Source organism: Diadema antillarum, unplaced genomic scaffold (genome assembly GCF_040938485.1).
Source record: "Diadema antillarum isolate AM-2024a unplaced genomic scaffold, OU_Dant_1.0 scf00000098, whole genome shotgun sequence".
Taxonomy (NCBI): Eukaryota; Metazoa; Echinodermata; class Echinoidea; order Diadematoida; family Diadematidae; genus Diadema; species Diadema antillarum.
The window spans coordinates 2,713,661-2,728,918 of NW_027270987.1; the positions used below are offsets into that span (position 1 = coordinate 2,713,661).

General features: G+C 38.2%; 1 protein-coding gene across 1 annotated transcript in view; it reads right to left on the reverse strand.

Annotated features, from left to right (window-relative positions):
• Positions 1 to 2,360: 2,360 nt before the first annotated feature.
• Positions 2,361 to 15,258, reverse strand: part of LOC139718663 (leucine-rich repeat serine/threonine-protein kinase 2-like) — a 156,405-nt gene continuing 143,507 nt past the window's right edge. The window contains exons 69-73 of the mRNA XM_071630121.1: positions 14,656 to 14,843; positions 14,073 to 14,150; positions 12,405 to 12,526; positions 5,152 to 5,247; positions 2,361 to 2,387 (exon numbers count right to left, since the gene is read on the reverse strand). Coding sequence (XP_071486222.1) covers positions 5,155 to 5,247; positions 12,405 to 12,526; positions 14,073 to 14,150; positions 14,656 to 14,843 — 481 coding nt within the window. The 3' untranslated portion in view covers positions 2,361 to 2,387; positions 5,152 to 5,154. The remainder of the gene's footprint in view (positions 2,388 to 5,151; positions 5,248 to 12,404; positions 12,527 to 14,072; positions 14,151 to 14,655; positions 14,844 to 15,258) is intronic.

Sequence of the window (15,258 nt, forward strand, 5' to 3'; positions counted from 1 at the left end):
CAGCTTGCACTAAATGAAAATGTCAGCTTACAATGACGAAATTGTACTAATGATGGACTCACAGATTAAACACTAGCAGTAATGCAGGTAAACTGATTTACAGATACCAGTCAAATAGGTGGGGTGATTTGTAAATATCATTTCTGGTTAGATTGAACTGAATACCAAACTATCGGACTTCGATAATTTCGCATTTAATCTGACGAGGTCTGGTAACAAAAAACCCACATCCAACAACAGATATTCCATAACAAAGGGTTAACATTAGGTCTATTGGAAGACAACAGAGAGGAAAGCGCGAAATTGGTAAAAGCGAAAGTCTTTCTAAAACTTTTTTTTTTATTTACTGTATTGCAGTTCTTTACCCCCAAAGCTTTGTAATCATATACCAAATTGTTTAGCACTATTACAAATTAAATATATTCGTAACTCTAAAATTTTGTATAAGTCATATACACAATTTTTATACAATTCAAAGCGTAAATTCAATTATCTAGAATACAATGTAAATATATTCACAGCAGTGATATAATAAATCTATATGACTACATACCGTATCCGGTCGTTGCTGTATTTCTTTGGCAATTTCAGAAAGATTGTTATGCAAACGAGTAATATGAAAAATATAAACATATCATATAGCTGTATATAATATTCACATTGGTCACAATTTCTAATCTCTGCACATAGCTGTTTTACAGATACAAAGTATATAAATACAATATTTTCAGAGAAACACTTTAAGAGCACAACAACGGAAGTATATAGTTGCAGTGATGCTTTACATTGTTTTTCACTACATCATCGACGTACAATCAACTAAACTGTTTTGAGTGACGAACTTCTGTCGATACAATATCAAGCTTAAAGGGGATGGCTAGTAACTGATCAGTGGGAATCAGTGGGAATGCTGGGGGTGATTGTTCCAATCCTTGTGGGATTCATTTAAGAGTACATTATATATCTATTGTTGTGTGAAAATTATTTGCTTCAGAATGGTCTCATATTCAAGTAATGTGCAGTTTAATGTTTCCAGGTTAGCATGCCTGTGCAGTGACGGGGCGATCGTTAACGATTGCCCCGTCACTGTACAGGCATGTACCACAGAATACCACTGATCAGTTACTATTCCCACTGAATCCCACTGATTAGTTACTAGCCATCCCCTTTAAATACAACATGAATTATTCTCAGACATGATTATTGATCTGGTTTATCACCAGAAATAATCACCCATTAGTCATTTGTGCATTGCATCCTCATAAAAAAATTCTGTAACAAAGTATATTTCGAGAGTCGAGTCGGCGTGTACCTTCATGTACTGTTTACTTGATTTTGTTATACATGTATAAAAAGGAGAACCACTGATTCACACAAACACACGTTACAGCCGCACAGAGACACATACATCCTGCCCCCGCATGCGCACGCGAGGGCTACATTTTGTAGCTATGAGCTTTGGAGGCTAGAAAACATGATTATGCTGCTGATGATGTCAGAATCCGAGTATTTGTGCTTCTCCTAGACCAACTTATATGAATATTTCAAGACGATCTTCTTGATTACACAAGTATGAGACGCACCGGAGGGATATTTTGTACTGAGAGTGAGAAAACAACAGAGTCACACTGGTGGATCCCTTGCGTCAAGAGGGATACATGTATTTTAAGGCTAATGGTGAAACTATCTTCTTCCTCGTTTTGTCTACTGAAGATAGTTAATTATCAGATCATGATACACAGACACACAGACACACAGACACACAGACACACAGACACACAGACACACAGACACACACACACACACACACACACACACACACACACGCGCGCGCACACACACACAAACTTCGTTATTGAGACAGTAATCTATGCAGGGTGTTTTTTTTTTTTCTTTGCATGTACGAACTCACACACAACTGGTTTAAGAACAAGCACAAGGGCGGTGAATACACCATATCATAAAATATTGACTATATGATGTCACCAAATCCGATCGATGATATAATTCACCTCGATCACGATCCGATACTGCACAATCGGACCATTAATAAGTGGTTCTCATGGAACTGCGTGAGATTAGATGGTGGGGGGGGGGGGGGGGGTGGATCAATGTCTTCTCTTCATGGACGATGACAGATGGTTTTCTGCTCGACGACGACGGCTTTGAGTACCTGGTCGACAAGGAATAACAGAAAACAATTATTGTTCAAAGGTGTTACTGAATGTTTCAATGACAGTAAGCATATAATTATGATCCAGACGATAATAATCAACTATAGAGAATTATTTGCATCGTAAGGGCAGATCAGTCTAACTGTTATTGGCAAAGTGGGCTCATAAAGCGTCAGCGTGTTCGCTTACCTGTGGCGGGTCGTAGACAGCAACCTTTTTCAGAATCAGAGGGCAGTGTGAGAGCAAGAGGTGAAAAAAGGAATAAGATAAATAAGTTTAGCGATTTGCTATGTCCTCCTGTAGAGCGTTCGTTTGTGCTTTAAGTGGCAAATAAAAATCTTCAAAAAACATTCTCCACAAAAGCTTATAAGGTAATCTCTCTCTCTGTATATATGTATATAATTATATATTCTATGTATACATACATAATTAATCTATTCCTACCGTAAGTGCGTCTATTATTGTGTTTGTATGTGTTCGGCAAACATCATTGTAATTGAAAAAAAAGTAATTTGTACGATTATCAGCCAATTACTTGAATTCATCAGGTATCATGCAAAACAAAAACATAGTAATCTCAATATGAAAGGACCGTTAGTATAGGCCTAGTCCCTTCGTGAACCTTACACCTGAAAAAAAAAAAATCTACTTTTGTATTGTAAACTGACTGCCCACTCTCCTTTGTTCATCCTAGCAGTTATTCGTTATTACAACAAACGTCAACCTGATACTCTGTAACCTTGCCAACCACGAGAACGGATGTTGATCTCTCTAAGTTCTTAGCGGAGAGCGACACGCCCCTTTCAAAGGTTATCCATCTTCTACTTGTATCAAATGTATCTGAATTCATCACGTGGTTTGAAGTGCTTTTCACGCACGTGGAGATTATTTACATTTACGTAAACAGGCCAGATTTGTTAGTTTGTAACCAAGCTGGATTGCCACAATATAAGCCAGCAGATATTACACTCTTTTCCGCCCACATTGCGGTGTTATGTCTGCGTTGTCTGAATTTGATATCTCTTTGTTATGGTGCTTGTGTAACTGATTTTGTTTAGATGAATTTATTGTTGTTTTCGTGTTAAATAACATCCGCTCAGAATTTTCCGGAAAAAAAAATGCCTTGTCCGCGATAGGCCCATTCTCTCGTCTGAAAATTCGAGATATTTGCACTCCGTGTAACCTTCTGTTTATGTAGTACTATGTTAACTAGTTGCGTTAATTTGGTTCAAACTATGAATATACATGATTTGTCCGCAGCGTGAATGGCCAGTAATCTGAATCAATATTAACAACAACAGCAACAACAGCAACAGCAAGAACAACAACAACAAATCTGATTGTACAGGCGCTGTTAAAGTGATTTCACTGCACTGTATACCTGTTGTGACGACAGTGTCTAATAATATATACGGCAGATGTACAAGATACAGACAGGATCGATATTTAAACCAGTCTGACTCAACGTTAGGATGTCTTGTATAGCTATACCACAGGATTACATGGATAAATCTCTGTAAAGAAGATATGTCACACATGGTATGCTTCATTCATGTCATGTCTCCTTTGTCCGCTGTTTGCGTGAACCAGCTTCTGCAACGCGCCGGAGGTTCTATTCCGTATTTTCTTTCATTTCTTTTGTTTTGGTAAGAAACGGCGCCAGCTTAGTGAAAATAGAAATCATCGACACCCCCGAACCAACTCGGCTTTGATCGCTTGTTTACTTGATTATCACATAATGCCGTTTTGTTTTCATTGCCATAAGGCTTAAAGAGAAGTACAGCAGCAAATCCGTGCAGGGCCTATAAACTCCAAACCCAAAATCTTTGGTGGAAGATCGACTGTGTCCTTCAAGAAGACAAATGACTGGAGAAAGGCGGATTCGAGACACCTTTCAACTGCTAAAAAGGGAACGCATTGCACCACAGTTGCGACCTTCTAGCGGATAACATTCAACTGCATCCCCCCTCACTATCAATGCTTCCCTCTCCCGCCCACTACTTTTCCGGAGGAGAGAGTTGGGGAGGGTCTGACCAGTCTGTGAACTCGGGGTATAGACACATTTTTAGCCTGCGACGACTATCTGTGGTTCCATGACATTTGTTCCTGCGACAATCGCTCCCATGAAATATCTGCACGCTAAGCCAAACATAAATTCTACCCTCAAACATAACTCTAACCCTAATCCTGATTCTGGCATCAAGCTAAACCTAAAACCTTATCACAACCCTAGCCCTAACTCTTGGGGGAAAATAAGACTGAAGCAATTTGTCGGAGGATCAAACTTTATGTCGCGTCACCCCGATCTTTAACATCATATCTCTCTACTTCGTAAGTTTTTAGTCCAATAATACTATTGCAAACAGACTATTATGTTTATCATTAAGTTGATGCATCAGCTTATTAATTTGCACTAATGTAATTTTTGTATTGTGCATTTTTTTTTTGTATGACATTTTCTTGAAGAATAAAAAAAATCAATTGAAACTAAAAAGAAAAATAAGAAAAAATACTGTGACGATGATGTACGTGTTTGTGAGGAGTATCTTTTCTACTATCGCGACATGTTACTCTGAAAGCCAGCGGGAAAACGACGAGAAAGTACAAATTTGTGTCGACTTTACTCTGAAAACAAGTCCCTGTGATCTTACTCTGGGGTAAAATGCCAGGTAGGCAAGCAAAGAAGATTCGAGCCATTCAAGAGCAAAAAGTTCTAATCTGGAAGGAATTCTAAATGCAACAAGACATATTCAAGCAAGACATTAGTGACCATCTCGAATGAACGCAACACAGAAGAAATACACACAACAAGCACACACACACGCACACACACAGATCCATTTCTATAATGCACGAAACTAAAGGAATTGGAAAGAATGAAAACATAAGTGGGTAAAAAGACAGCAAGACAGCAATCGATACGCACGATACAGTCAATCGGCCATCCGTTCACTCTGATCTCTGCACCGATACTCACGATTCACGCTCGAGAATCGAGCTCTTGCAGCATATCGTAACCTATGATCGGACTCGTGGGCTCCACATGCGTTGGAGATGCAACCTTCTGAACCCCCTGGTAAGACGGTTGCCATAGCAACAGATGCAGAGAAAAACAGGGGGGCACGGTAGATCAGAGAAAGGTATGCATGGTGTTAGAGCTTGAGAGATCATGAAACATGCAGATAAAATGTTACTGATGACTTACGATTTCGGAAAAGATAGAACGGAAATGTTAAGATTTGAAACACAAAGATATTTTCTCCCCTCCCCAAATGGGAGGGGTTAAATTTCGTATAGAGACGAAGGACAGCTAGAAAAGGATGTGAAAAGGGGTACAGTACATGTATATAGAAGAATATAGTGGAGTAGAAAAATGGAGCTAACAATAACGTAGACCAAATCATGCATTCCGAGAAAACAGAAGGTCTCTTCCCACGAGGTGTTTTGACTCACGATATCAACACTTGTAAGGAAAATATGACTAGCTATGTATGAACCGATGTGAATCCAGTAACATATTGTCCAAATTGTGTATTTCACTGTGGCATACCAGAGATGTTAAAATATTATCGAATTTGTGGCAAAAACAATATTTTTTTTTTGCAAGTCGTAGACATGTATAGCCTTGACGCAGAGATATTAGGACAGAAATGAAAAGAACGATTCTTGCTAACAAGTGTCAAATCAGTAACGTTTTAAGAGTATAATGCTCGACACGCAATGTCACGTGACCAAATTCAATATTTTACATAGCCCAGAGGATGGGATTTTAAACGATACACTGACATTTCAAAGGTAATTTTTCTTTCATATTTGTAGAAGTTATCAAACTAGCATAACTAATCACATTATAAAGAATGTACAGCACTCCCTTATCTCTTGTTTGCTCCTTTCATTACAGCCAAATGAACCTTGCACACCAGTAATAATATTTTGATGAAACACCCATTACAGTATACAGACTTCTATAATTAAACTATAAATTAAAACAGAAAAAACAATTCAATGAATAAGCGACTGAATGCAACTGAAGTACACATTTATAGCAGAAGCCACATGCATTCGATGAATGTCGTCTAATACACCCTTCAGTTTGTTTCCTACATGTAGTCACACAAACTATGCAAGAGCACCCTTGTACAGATATGAGGAGGTTAGCAAATCGATGGATCACGAGCTACATATAGGAGTTAATTAAGCCACTCACAACACAGAGCATAATATTATATAGAATACTTTGGGACATAAAATATGCAAGACACGCATGCATGAATCAAACTTTGACATGGGAGTACATTACAGAATTATAGTTTGGATGAGATTTTGCACTCAGATATATCACAAGCAACCAATAACAGGAAAGACAGATTAAATTCCACACGGACCAGAGACAAGGTGTTGTATAATCATGACAATGCAAAACAAGGTGATGATTTGTTTAAACACAAATACGCAAAAGCAACACACAATTTTTAGCACTAAACACTGAATAATCACAACAGTGCGTAGAAAATCAACACACACCATGCTCATACAAACTAAACAGACATAAAAAACACAGAAGACAGGCAGACAAGACAATTAACATCAAGTTCTACAACTTCCATTTAATTGTGTACAAAAATATAAATTGAATGACTTTGGTGTAACATTACATAATTATGTTAAGTAGCACGAGGCGTGCAAAATTGCATGACATGAGTAACTAGGAGCTGATGCATATTTTGATGTGGATATAAAACAGTGGAGTAGGTAGACTAAAGTGTCACATTTATTTAATGTGAAATGGTGAACCTTGAAAGATGATGGTAAATCATCATGAAAAATATATATTTTTTTAAACGACACACTTTTTTGTGTTTGTTAAAGAATGAACTACATTGTAATATCTTGTGTATGCTTGTTCACTCATAGTGGGCAGCTAGAAATACAACAATCTATACACAATGATTGTGTCCTGGGGTGATGTGGAATACAGATGAACTGACAAATTGACATGATCTGGGTAATGGTAAATATTGGATTAAAATACGCATTGATGTAAGACTCAAGGCACGCATGGACATCACACTGGTTTAAGTTTAGACTCTGTACCATAGATTTCCGTCTCTTTTTTTTTCCCGCTTTGTGTTTACTGCAGTCATCTTGGGCTCTTGTCGCTCTTTTTTTGTAATTAAAAAATCAATCTTTACTACTGCCCACTTTATCTTTTCATTTAATTTTCCTTCTCAGAATGATAATCCTTTTACATTAAAAAAATGTCCTTGTGAATGAAAGGTGTGGTGTTGCATTGGATGACTCTCACCACATTTGCAACTTTTTTTGTTGTTTAAATTTGGAATGCACTACTGACATAAAGGAAGTGGTTCTTTTGTGCCCATAACAATCAAACCTTGTAGTGTATTTTACCAGGGTAAGAAATGATATGTCTTCATTGTGTAGTAAGGATTCAGAAGAAGATATTTCAGTCAATCCCACTCCCGTGAAAGATTACATCAATCAATTAAGTACACGCAACCCTGCCAACGTGAATTTCATTTTGGTCTCTTGCTTGGAATTTGCATGTAGCACTTGCGATATTGCATAGCTTATCCAAGTTTACATGATCAACATACAAATGATTAATATGAGTGAAAAAGATTCATAAATTGCACATTAAAGATAGGCAGAAAATCGGAAAAGATTACCATTTCAAATATTACACTATACAAAATGAAATATATATACACATCACAGTATGTACATGGTGAAATAGTACATGCAAAAATATACACTCTAAATTCTGGAACATGAACCACATCACTTCTACAACAGCTACCTGATAGCTTTACAATCTGTGAAAAGTTCTAATAGGGAGAATTTGAGCATCTGTTCAAAAACTCACTAGCATTAAAAAAAAAAATTAATGGCATGTGTATCTTAAGTCAAAGTTTTGCATACCCCTCAGGTGAGAAGCTTGCCAAGGGTTTCCCTGGCAACTGAAGTATGCAAACTGGATTCTACATCATGAAATGTATGTCACATGAATGAGTGAATTTAATAGCTCCTCCTCCAAAAAAAAAAAAGCCATTAGGGGAAGGATCCATTTAATTTGAATACATTGGTACGGCAGCTGATTATTGGTAATCCTTGAACCTCAAAACCAGGAACTCTGGGTCCCGTGTGATCGTTCTTGTGTGCAGAATAACAGGGCAGATGTAAGGTTATTCCAAGAGGGGGGGGGGGTGCACGCTTACAATGTCAAATTTGTTACAGCTTATCTCATGCCCAGGCACCTATATAAATATATATTATAATAGACACACATTGGTTTGTGCAAAGGAAAGGAAACAATACATTCACAACAGACTGGGGAGTGAGCAGATTGCACAGAAAGCTTGCAAAACAGACCTAATACGACTGATTAATATTAAGAAAATGACCCGCTGTCATGTTAAAGAAATCCTATTTCAGACGAGATACGTCACTGTTTTCTCGTAACCAAAAGAATCCAACAATTTGCGAGAAAGTTCTGATGAAACTACACATGCTTTTCAGTCATACTGTCATGATAACTTGAAAATAACCTCAATGGAGCAAGACTAATCGACATCTAATAACCTTGAGAACATTTTTAGAGCTTGCGGGCAGGAAATAGTCTAGTGACACAGTAATATTTTGGCTGAAATATTCCAAATATTTGTGAGTTGACTAAGTAAATGCGCTTACTTGGTATGAAACAACGGAACTGTTTTATATTTGTCACCGAGCATTATAAACACTTGTGATCTACAGTCCCCTACCCCACCCCCAACAACAACAACAAAACCTTCACAAAATGCTACACAAATCCTCACAGATATAAGAAATAACTAATTCAAAATTTGGGCAGTCTGCATCACAATTTCTATCATGAATCCTGTTAGACAAAATATTTCAGGAATCATGATGAAGACCTGAATAATTACAAGCACATATATGTACAGCCCATCTTGTTAAACACTTCAGCCTACAATAATTTCACTGACAGCCACCAACAGTCAAATAAATTTACACCATATGAATCATGGGTATGCTTTCACGGCAAAATTCTGTCTCATCTCCCTGTACAAGAGGATATGAAAAACTTGGGTTGCATGGGTGCAAAAGGTCCTCGTGACATACCATGATGTATCAGTGGAGGGCCCTGACCCAGTTTCGGCCTATACCTGACCTTTGACCCTGAGAACTTTTCATTTCAGACCAACTGAGTACCAGTTCACACAATACAATTTGCAGTTTAAAAAGTAACAATGTCAATTCACAGTTCTAAACATAAAAGAAGTGATCTAATTGCAAGAAGCAAACAGAGGAAAGAACATAGTGGGGTGCGTCACACTGCGATCAGTAAATAAATCACATTGGTACTGCTTGAAGATGACATACAAATGGGCCTACACAAAACTTCCATGCATCTATAAAGATTAAAGAAACAAATATCAAACATAATGCAGGAAGAACTGAAATATTTCTACATGTACATGATTTGTAAACATAAAAGGTCAGAATCCCCGTAGGATAGATCTAGTCCATGCTTTTTCGCAATTTTCAGTTGCGTATGGTAACACACATCAATATAATGAATGCATGCTGCTACTCATAATTATGTGCAATGTAGACATATTACACCCTTTCCATGCAGTAATATAAGCAACAGATTTGATTCGAACTACATTTGTGAATACTGGCTAATAGGTCTACACACACAAGACAGATTGCATATATCAAGATTTGATGATTGTTGAAGGGCACAGACCCCAAATTCACCAGAATTTCAAAATGGTCACACTGCCTAGAATAGCTTGGCTTGGGGGCTTTATATAGATATGGAGTGCTATGTGTAATGTATTCAATGATTCAACATCTGTTTCTGAGTTTTCTTCATTTGTGAGAAAACATGCCGCTGCAGTGCTTGCTGAACGAAATAGCGTAAAAAAAGCAACAGCTGAACGCACAACATTCACCAAAGTGGTACGACATCTACAACTGTATATCATTATACTGTAGCATTCTTTGGTCTGACAGTTGCATATCCATTATCATTGATTCACTACCGACAGTGTATCTGAAAATATTGAAAAAATTTCTACGAGAGACTCCTAAATGCTTTGAAGCAGACTTTTGAACAATCACAAATATTTTCTGGAAATTATTCACTAAAGTGAGTGAAGGACTCTAAAGTATGACATGATGTCAATCCTTCAAATATATTTTCTATCCAGTGTGTTGAGAAACCCAAATTGATATTCAGCAATTCTAAAGAGCTACATCTGTATTCCCATAGCAACACACTTGATCCATTCACGCTTTTTCAACAATACACACAATACAAAATCCCCAAACAATTAGAATGACTCAATATGTGATCATCAATCTTCTTCCTGAACAATGTTTGATGCCATATCAAGTTTTGCTGACAAAACTGCTACTGGTATATGCCAATGTAATGTTAGTGTTTAACAAGAACAGGTTGGTACCTGATCATATACTGAATACGCCATATATCTCACAAATCGCAACTTCCCTGACAATTTAGCGAGCGGTTATATTCCCATTCGTGGAGAACAGCAAAGGAAAGGAGACATACACACACGCAAGTCACATTTATGTGAAGGTCACAGTTAATAATTTCACGCTTTTAAATTCGCTAATAGTACCCGACTCGTGAAATTTGTGAAAATAAAAACCTCACAATTTATATGACGTATACAGTAGGTGTTAGTGCCTGGATGCCAACCAAAGGGTAACCCTATGAGGGAGCAAACTTTCTGGATGAAGATATACATGTGTGCATTATCATCATTACCACTTTTTTTTTTTTTTTTTTTTTTTTTTGCATGTAGGGCCATAACAAAGCATTGGCCAAATTTTGGCAGGTGATTTCTGGTGCATACTTTCAAGTGATTTACTTCAGAGCAGAAATGGTGATGCATGTTCACTTGCTCAGTGTTTGCTGGTGTCTCACACTTATGGTATTCAGAGTGCGAAGACAGTTCAATCATTTTGTTCATTTGTTTTTTTAGGTGGGGGGAGGGGGATGATCTTGCAGCAAAGCAAGAAATACTGCATCAAACATTCGCCATTGAGGACAGACTGATTTTTGCTATAGCACACATTTCCCATAGACACCTGCCCGAGTATTCTCGGGACTCATCCTCAACGGGTTAAAGAACTATGAGGGGAAGTGTGATGGGACATGACGGTGAATAGAGTAAATAAATGTACATAGCATGACGTCAGTGGATCTTTTTTAACGGAATGATATCGATGTACTGCACATCAGATAAGACATTACATTTGTTGCTTTAAATTTTACTGAGCAAAAAAGGTTCAGATGGTAAGGTGTGGAAACAGTGTGCCGAAAAGAGTTCCACACTTTTTTAAAATCTAAAGCTCAGATTTCCATCTCAAAATTACCAACATCAGCCCAAAATACTGAATACCTTTTCAAACAACTGATATTAGAGTTGTTCTGGAAAATTGTAAGTAAAAAAGTGAGATTTGGGCAAGATCTTTGTCAAAAGTATGAAATGATTTGCATATTATGACCTTCACTGACTTCAAATTTCACATAAAGTACAAAGTGCCTACAGTAGCTATCAATAATAAAAAAAAGCTGAGTGAAAGACTGAATTTATGAACGTACATAGTATATCATCTTCCTTCGCTGCTTTCTTATGAAATTTGACTTCATTTCTTTTTTTCACAGCTACCTTTCATCAATTTGTCAAATATGGGGAGAGCTAGTTTTCATGCGGGTCCGAGTATATTTTTAGCCATTTCACAAATTTTAAAGAGAATTTCTAAAACTTGTGACCAGGAAAATATCAATACCATTTTCTGAGAATCTTGCAGAGTGATTGTCAAACACTCAATGTCTGTTCAATAATCAATGCCTGCTCATAAGAAATTAAGAGTAAGGTCAGATTTTCGGCATCAAACCTTACTGGTGGAGATGGACAAAGCCGTGAGGTATTGGTGCTATTTTCTGGAGATGCCTTTTATAAAGCAAGGCTTGACGACATAATACAATGATTGACCGGCTCAAAAGCGCCTCAAACATTTACTGGTGGAGATGGACAAAGCTGTATGGTATTGGTGCGATTTTCTGGATGTCTTTTCAGTGAGGCTTGATTATACTGACAGGCTCAGAAAGCGCCCTCAAACTTTTGGTTTTGAGATGGCTCTGATTGCATGCAAAGCAACCTGCACCTTGTGCCAGCCGTTGCTGCTCCCGTTCGTCGTCCTCTTCCGCCGCTCGGCGTCTGACTGCAGGTATCGCACCTGGTTCTTCAGCTCCGTGTCCCACACCAGGGCGTAGCTATACTGATGTTCTGGAGAACAGAAGAAGGATAGATAGATGGATAGAAAGACAGATAGATAGATAGATGGTCAAATGGGTACACTAATATATATATGTATATACAGAAACAGAGAGATCGATGGAGGGATACAAGTAGATAGACAGAGACTTAGATATGCAGATAGATAGATATTGACAGATAGACAGACAGGGAGACAATTGCAGGGCTCAACACTAACATTTTTCTCTGGTGGTCTGTTTGGGCCACTAAAATCTTAGAATTTGGCATATTGGAGGTTTTTGAAAAAAAAATGTAGGGGCTGGAAGTAAAAGGAAGTACAGAATTTCATTATGGGTTTTAGCTGCCTGACAGGGCTGCCAAAAGATATCCTTTTTGAAAATTGGTGGCCTGACAGAAATTTTTAGTGGCCAATTGCCGCTGCTAATGTTGCGACCTGCATAAAGGTAGATAGACACACAGAAAGACAGATATATAGATAAACAGGCTGACAGACAGATAGATACTATGTACATAGATGCTGGGCATTACAGGATCTGAGATTTAGTAGTGCGTGTCCAAAAGGAGAGCGACTTGGCTCAGTGGATTTGGCATCTCATTCAGATGTAATGTGTCCCCAACAAAGTCCAATTTTACATGTGATATTTGGGTGTGTGAGCCTGCTTTCTCATCTATATTTAAGGGGCATAATACTATGTCTGTCGGATGAGAATATGAAATGTATGATGCACTTGTTGTAGAGGTTTTGCATGTCAAACATCCCTCTTCTATTCTCTGAAAGATTACCGGTATCCCCTTTGACTTTAAATACAAGAATCCATCAATCCTTAAATTGTTTGGAAGGTCAGGAATACCTACTCTCTTGGTTCCTTCTATGGCCAGGGGGTAATCCACGCAGATTATCAAACCTCCAATTGGTGGCTGGTCATGAATAGTGAGATTCTTTCTTATTTATTAGCCACGGTCACACTGGCCAAAGATCGCGAAGTTTACGATCGTGATCTTAAAGGTCTTGAAGTTTCCCTAGTGTGACTGCAAACTTCACACGAAACTTAGCTTGAAACTTTGTGTGAAATTTCCTACTCAAACTATTTGGGACATTTCCTGGACCCCCACAAATCTTCTCAATCTTTGGGCAGTGTAAATGCTAGGAACTGAAACTTCACAAAGTTTGACAAATGACCAGTCCACCATCTGTTTGTGGGCGGTGCTTCTGAAGCACGCGGTCATTGTGATGTACAGGTGTGCATTGTTACATCACAATTACCAGCTGTCAGATGGCACATACTTTCTTCTTTATTTTTTTTTTGCGCATGTGCAACAGTGACCCAAACTTTGAGAACTTAAAGATTGAGAAGTTTAGCTGCCAGTGTGGACGGACGACCAAAGATTGAAGACATTGCCATCTTAAACTTTGCAATCATTTGCCAGTGTGACCACGGCTATTCTGATAGAGATACATTGTATGCATAGCTTTCACAGCGTCACTCACAAAACAATGGTAAGTTATGTCAAACAGAAAGAGCAAGAGTTAGAGAACCACCCCCAGCTCCCTTACCTGTGTGATGCGAGACGCCTGGCCTTGGAACGAAGCCCATACCTGCTGTCACCATCACCGACTCAGTCTTTCCTACACCTTGTGGAGGAGAAGTAGATAAGAAACCAAGTGAGAGAACCATACAATCTACTACAATCAACCTGGCAAGCAATGCAATGAATTCCACGAAAATAGTAAAGTTGTGATGGCAAAGAAGTATCTCATTGGCAAACCTGCTTATCTACATTATAATACCTCATGATTTGCATGGTACACTATACATGGGATTCACAAACATTTTCTGAAAATCCTTTAACTAGTTCAGAATTCTTTAAGGTACCGATCAACATCACTATAAAAAAAAAAGGTCATACATCTTAATCAATTGCTACATTACCCAACGGAGCGAAGTACATTAATCAAATGAGCTCTTAATGTGCAATTCACACCTTGTGTTTTTCAAGAAGAACTTTTTCTGAGATAAACTACTAGAAGAGAGCTATGATATCACAAAAACATATCTTTCTCTGAACACACAAGCTTTTAATACTAATTACTGGTCACAAATATTCCAGCAACTTATTCAGCGACAACCTGCGCGTACCCTTGTGAACAGCTGCGATGGTGCGCAAGTCAGACACGTGTCGGCTGATGACGGTGATCAGCTGGTTGGAGTTGACATCAATGAGGACCAGCAGACCAGCCGCTGTGCCTACCCACAATGCCGTGCGGGACTGGAGCAGCATGGACTTGATGTCAAAGTCTGAGTTCCGTGCACTGGGGTACTGGTCTCTGTGAGGTGGGGGGGGGGGGGGGTGGAAGGCGGAAGGGGGAAGGGGGAGTGCAAAAGAGTAAGATGATCCATGCTGTGGAATGTTGGATAGATAAGATGACACTTACATTGTACTTCACTGGCACACTCATTAACTAAAGACAGAAAAAATGCACCAGACCAGTCAAGCAGTACTAATGTGATAATTTTCCAGATTGTGGACTGTACTCCAAACAGGAGATAGACAGCAAGAACAAGCTACCTTTGAAATGAGCAGTCAAGATAACATAGCCCTTTCAATAAGAAGAATATAGAGAAATCCATAGACAAATTGATAGGAAGATAGCTACATTAATTTGACATATAGTTTTAACTAATAATAAGTATAGATATAACTAATAATGAAGATTTATGACCATACAATCAAAAAGAAAG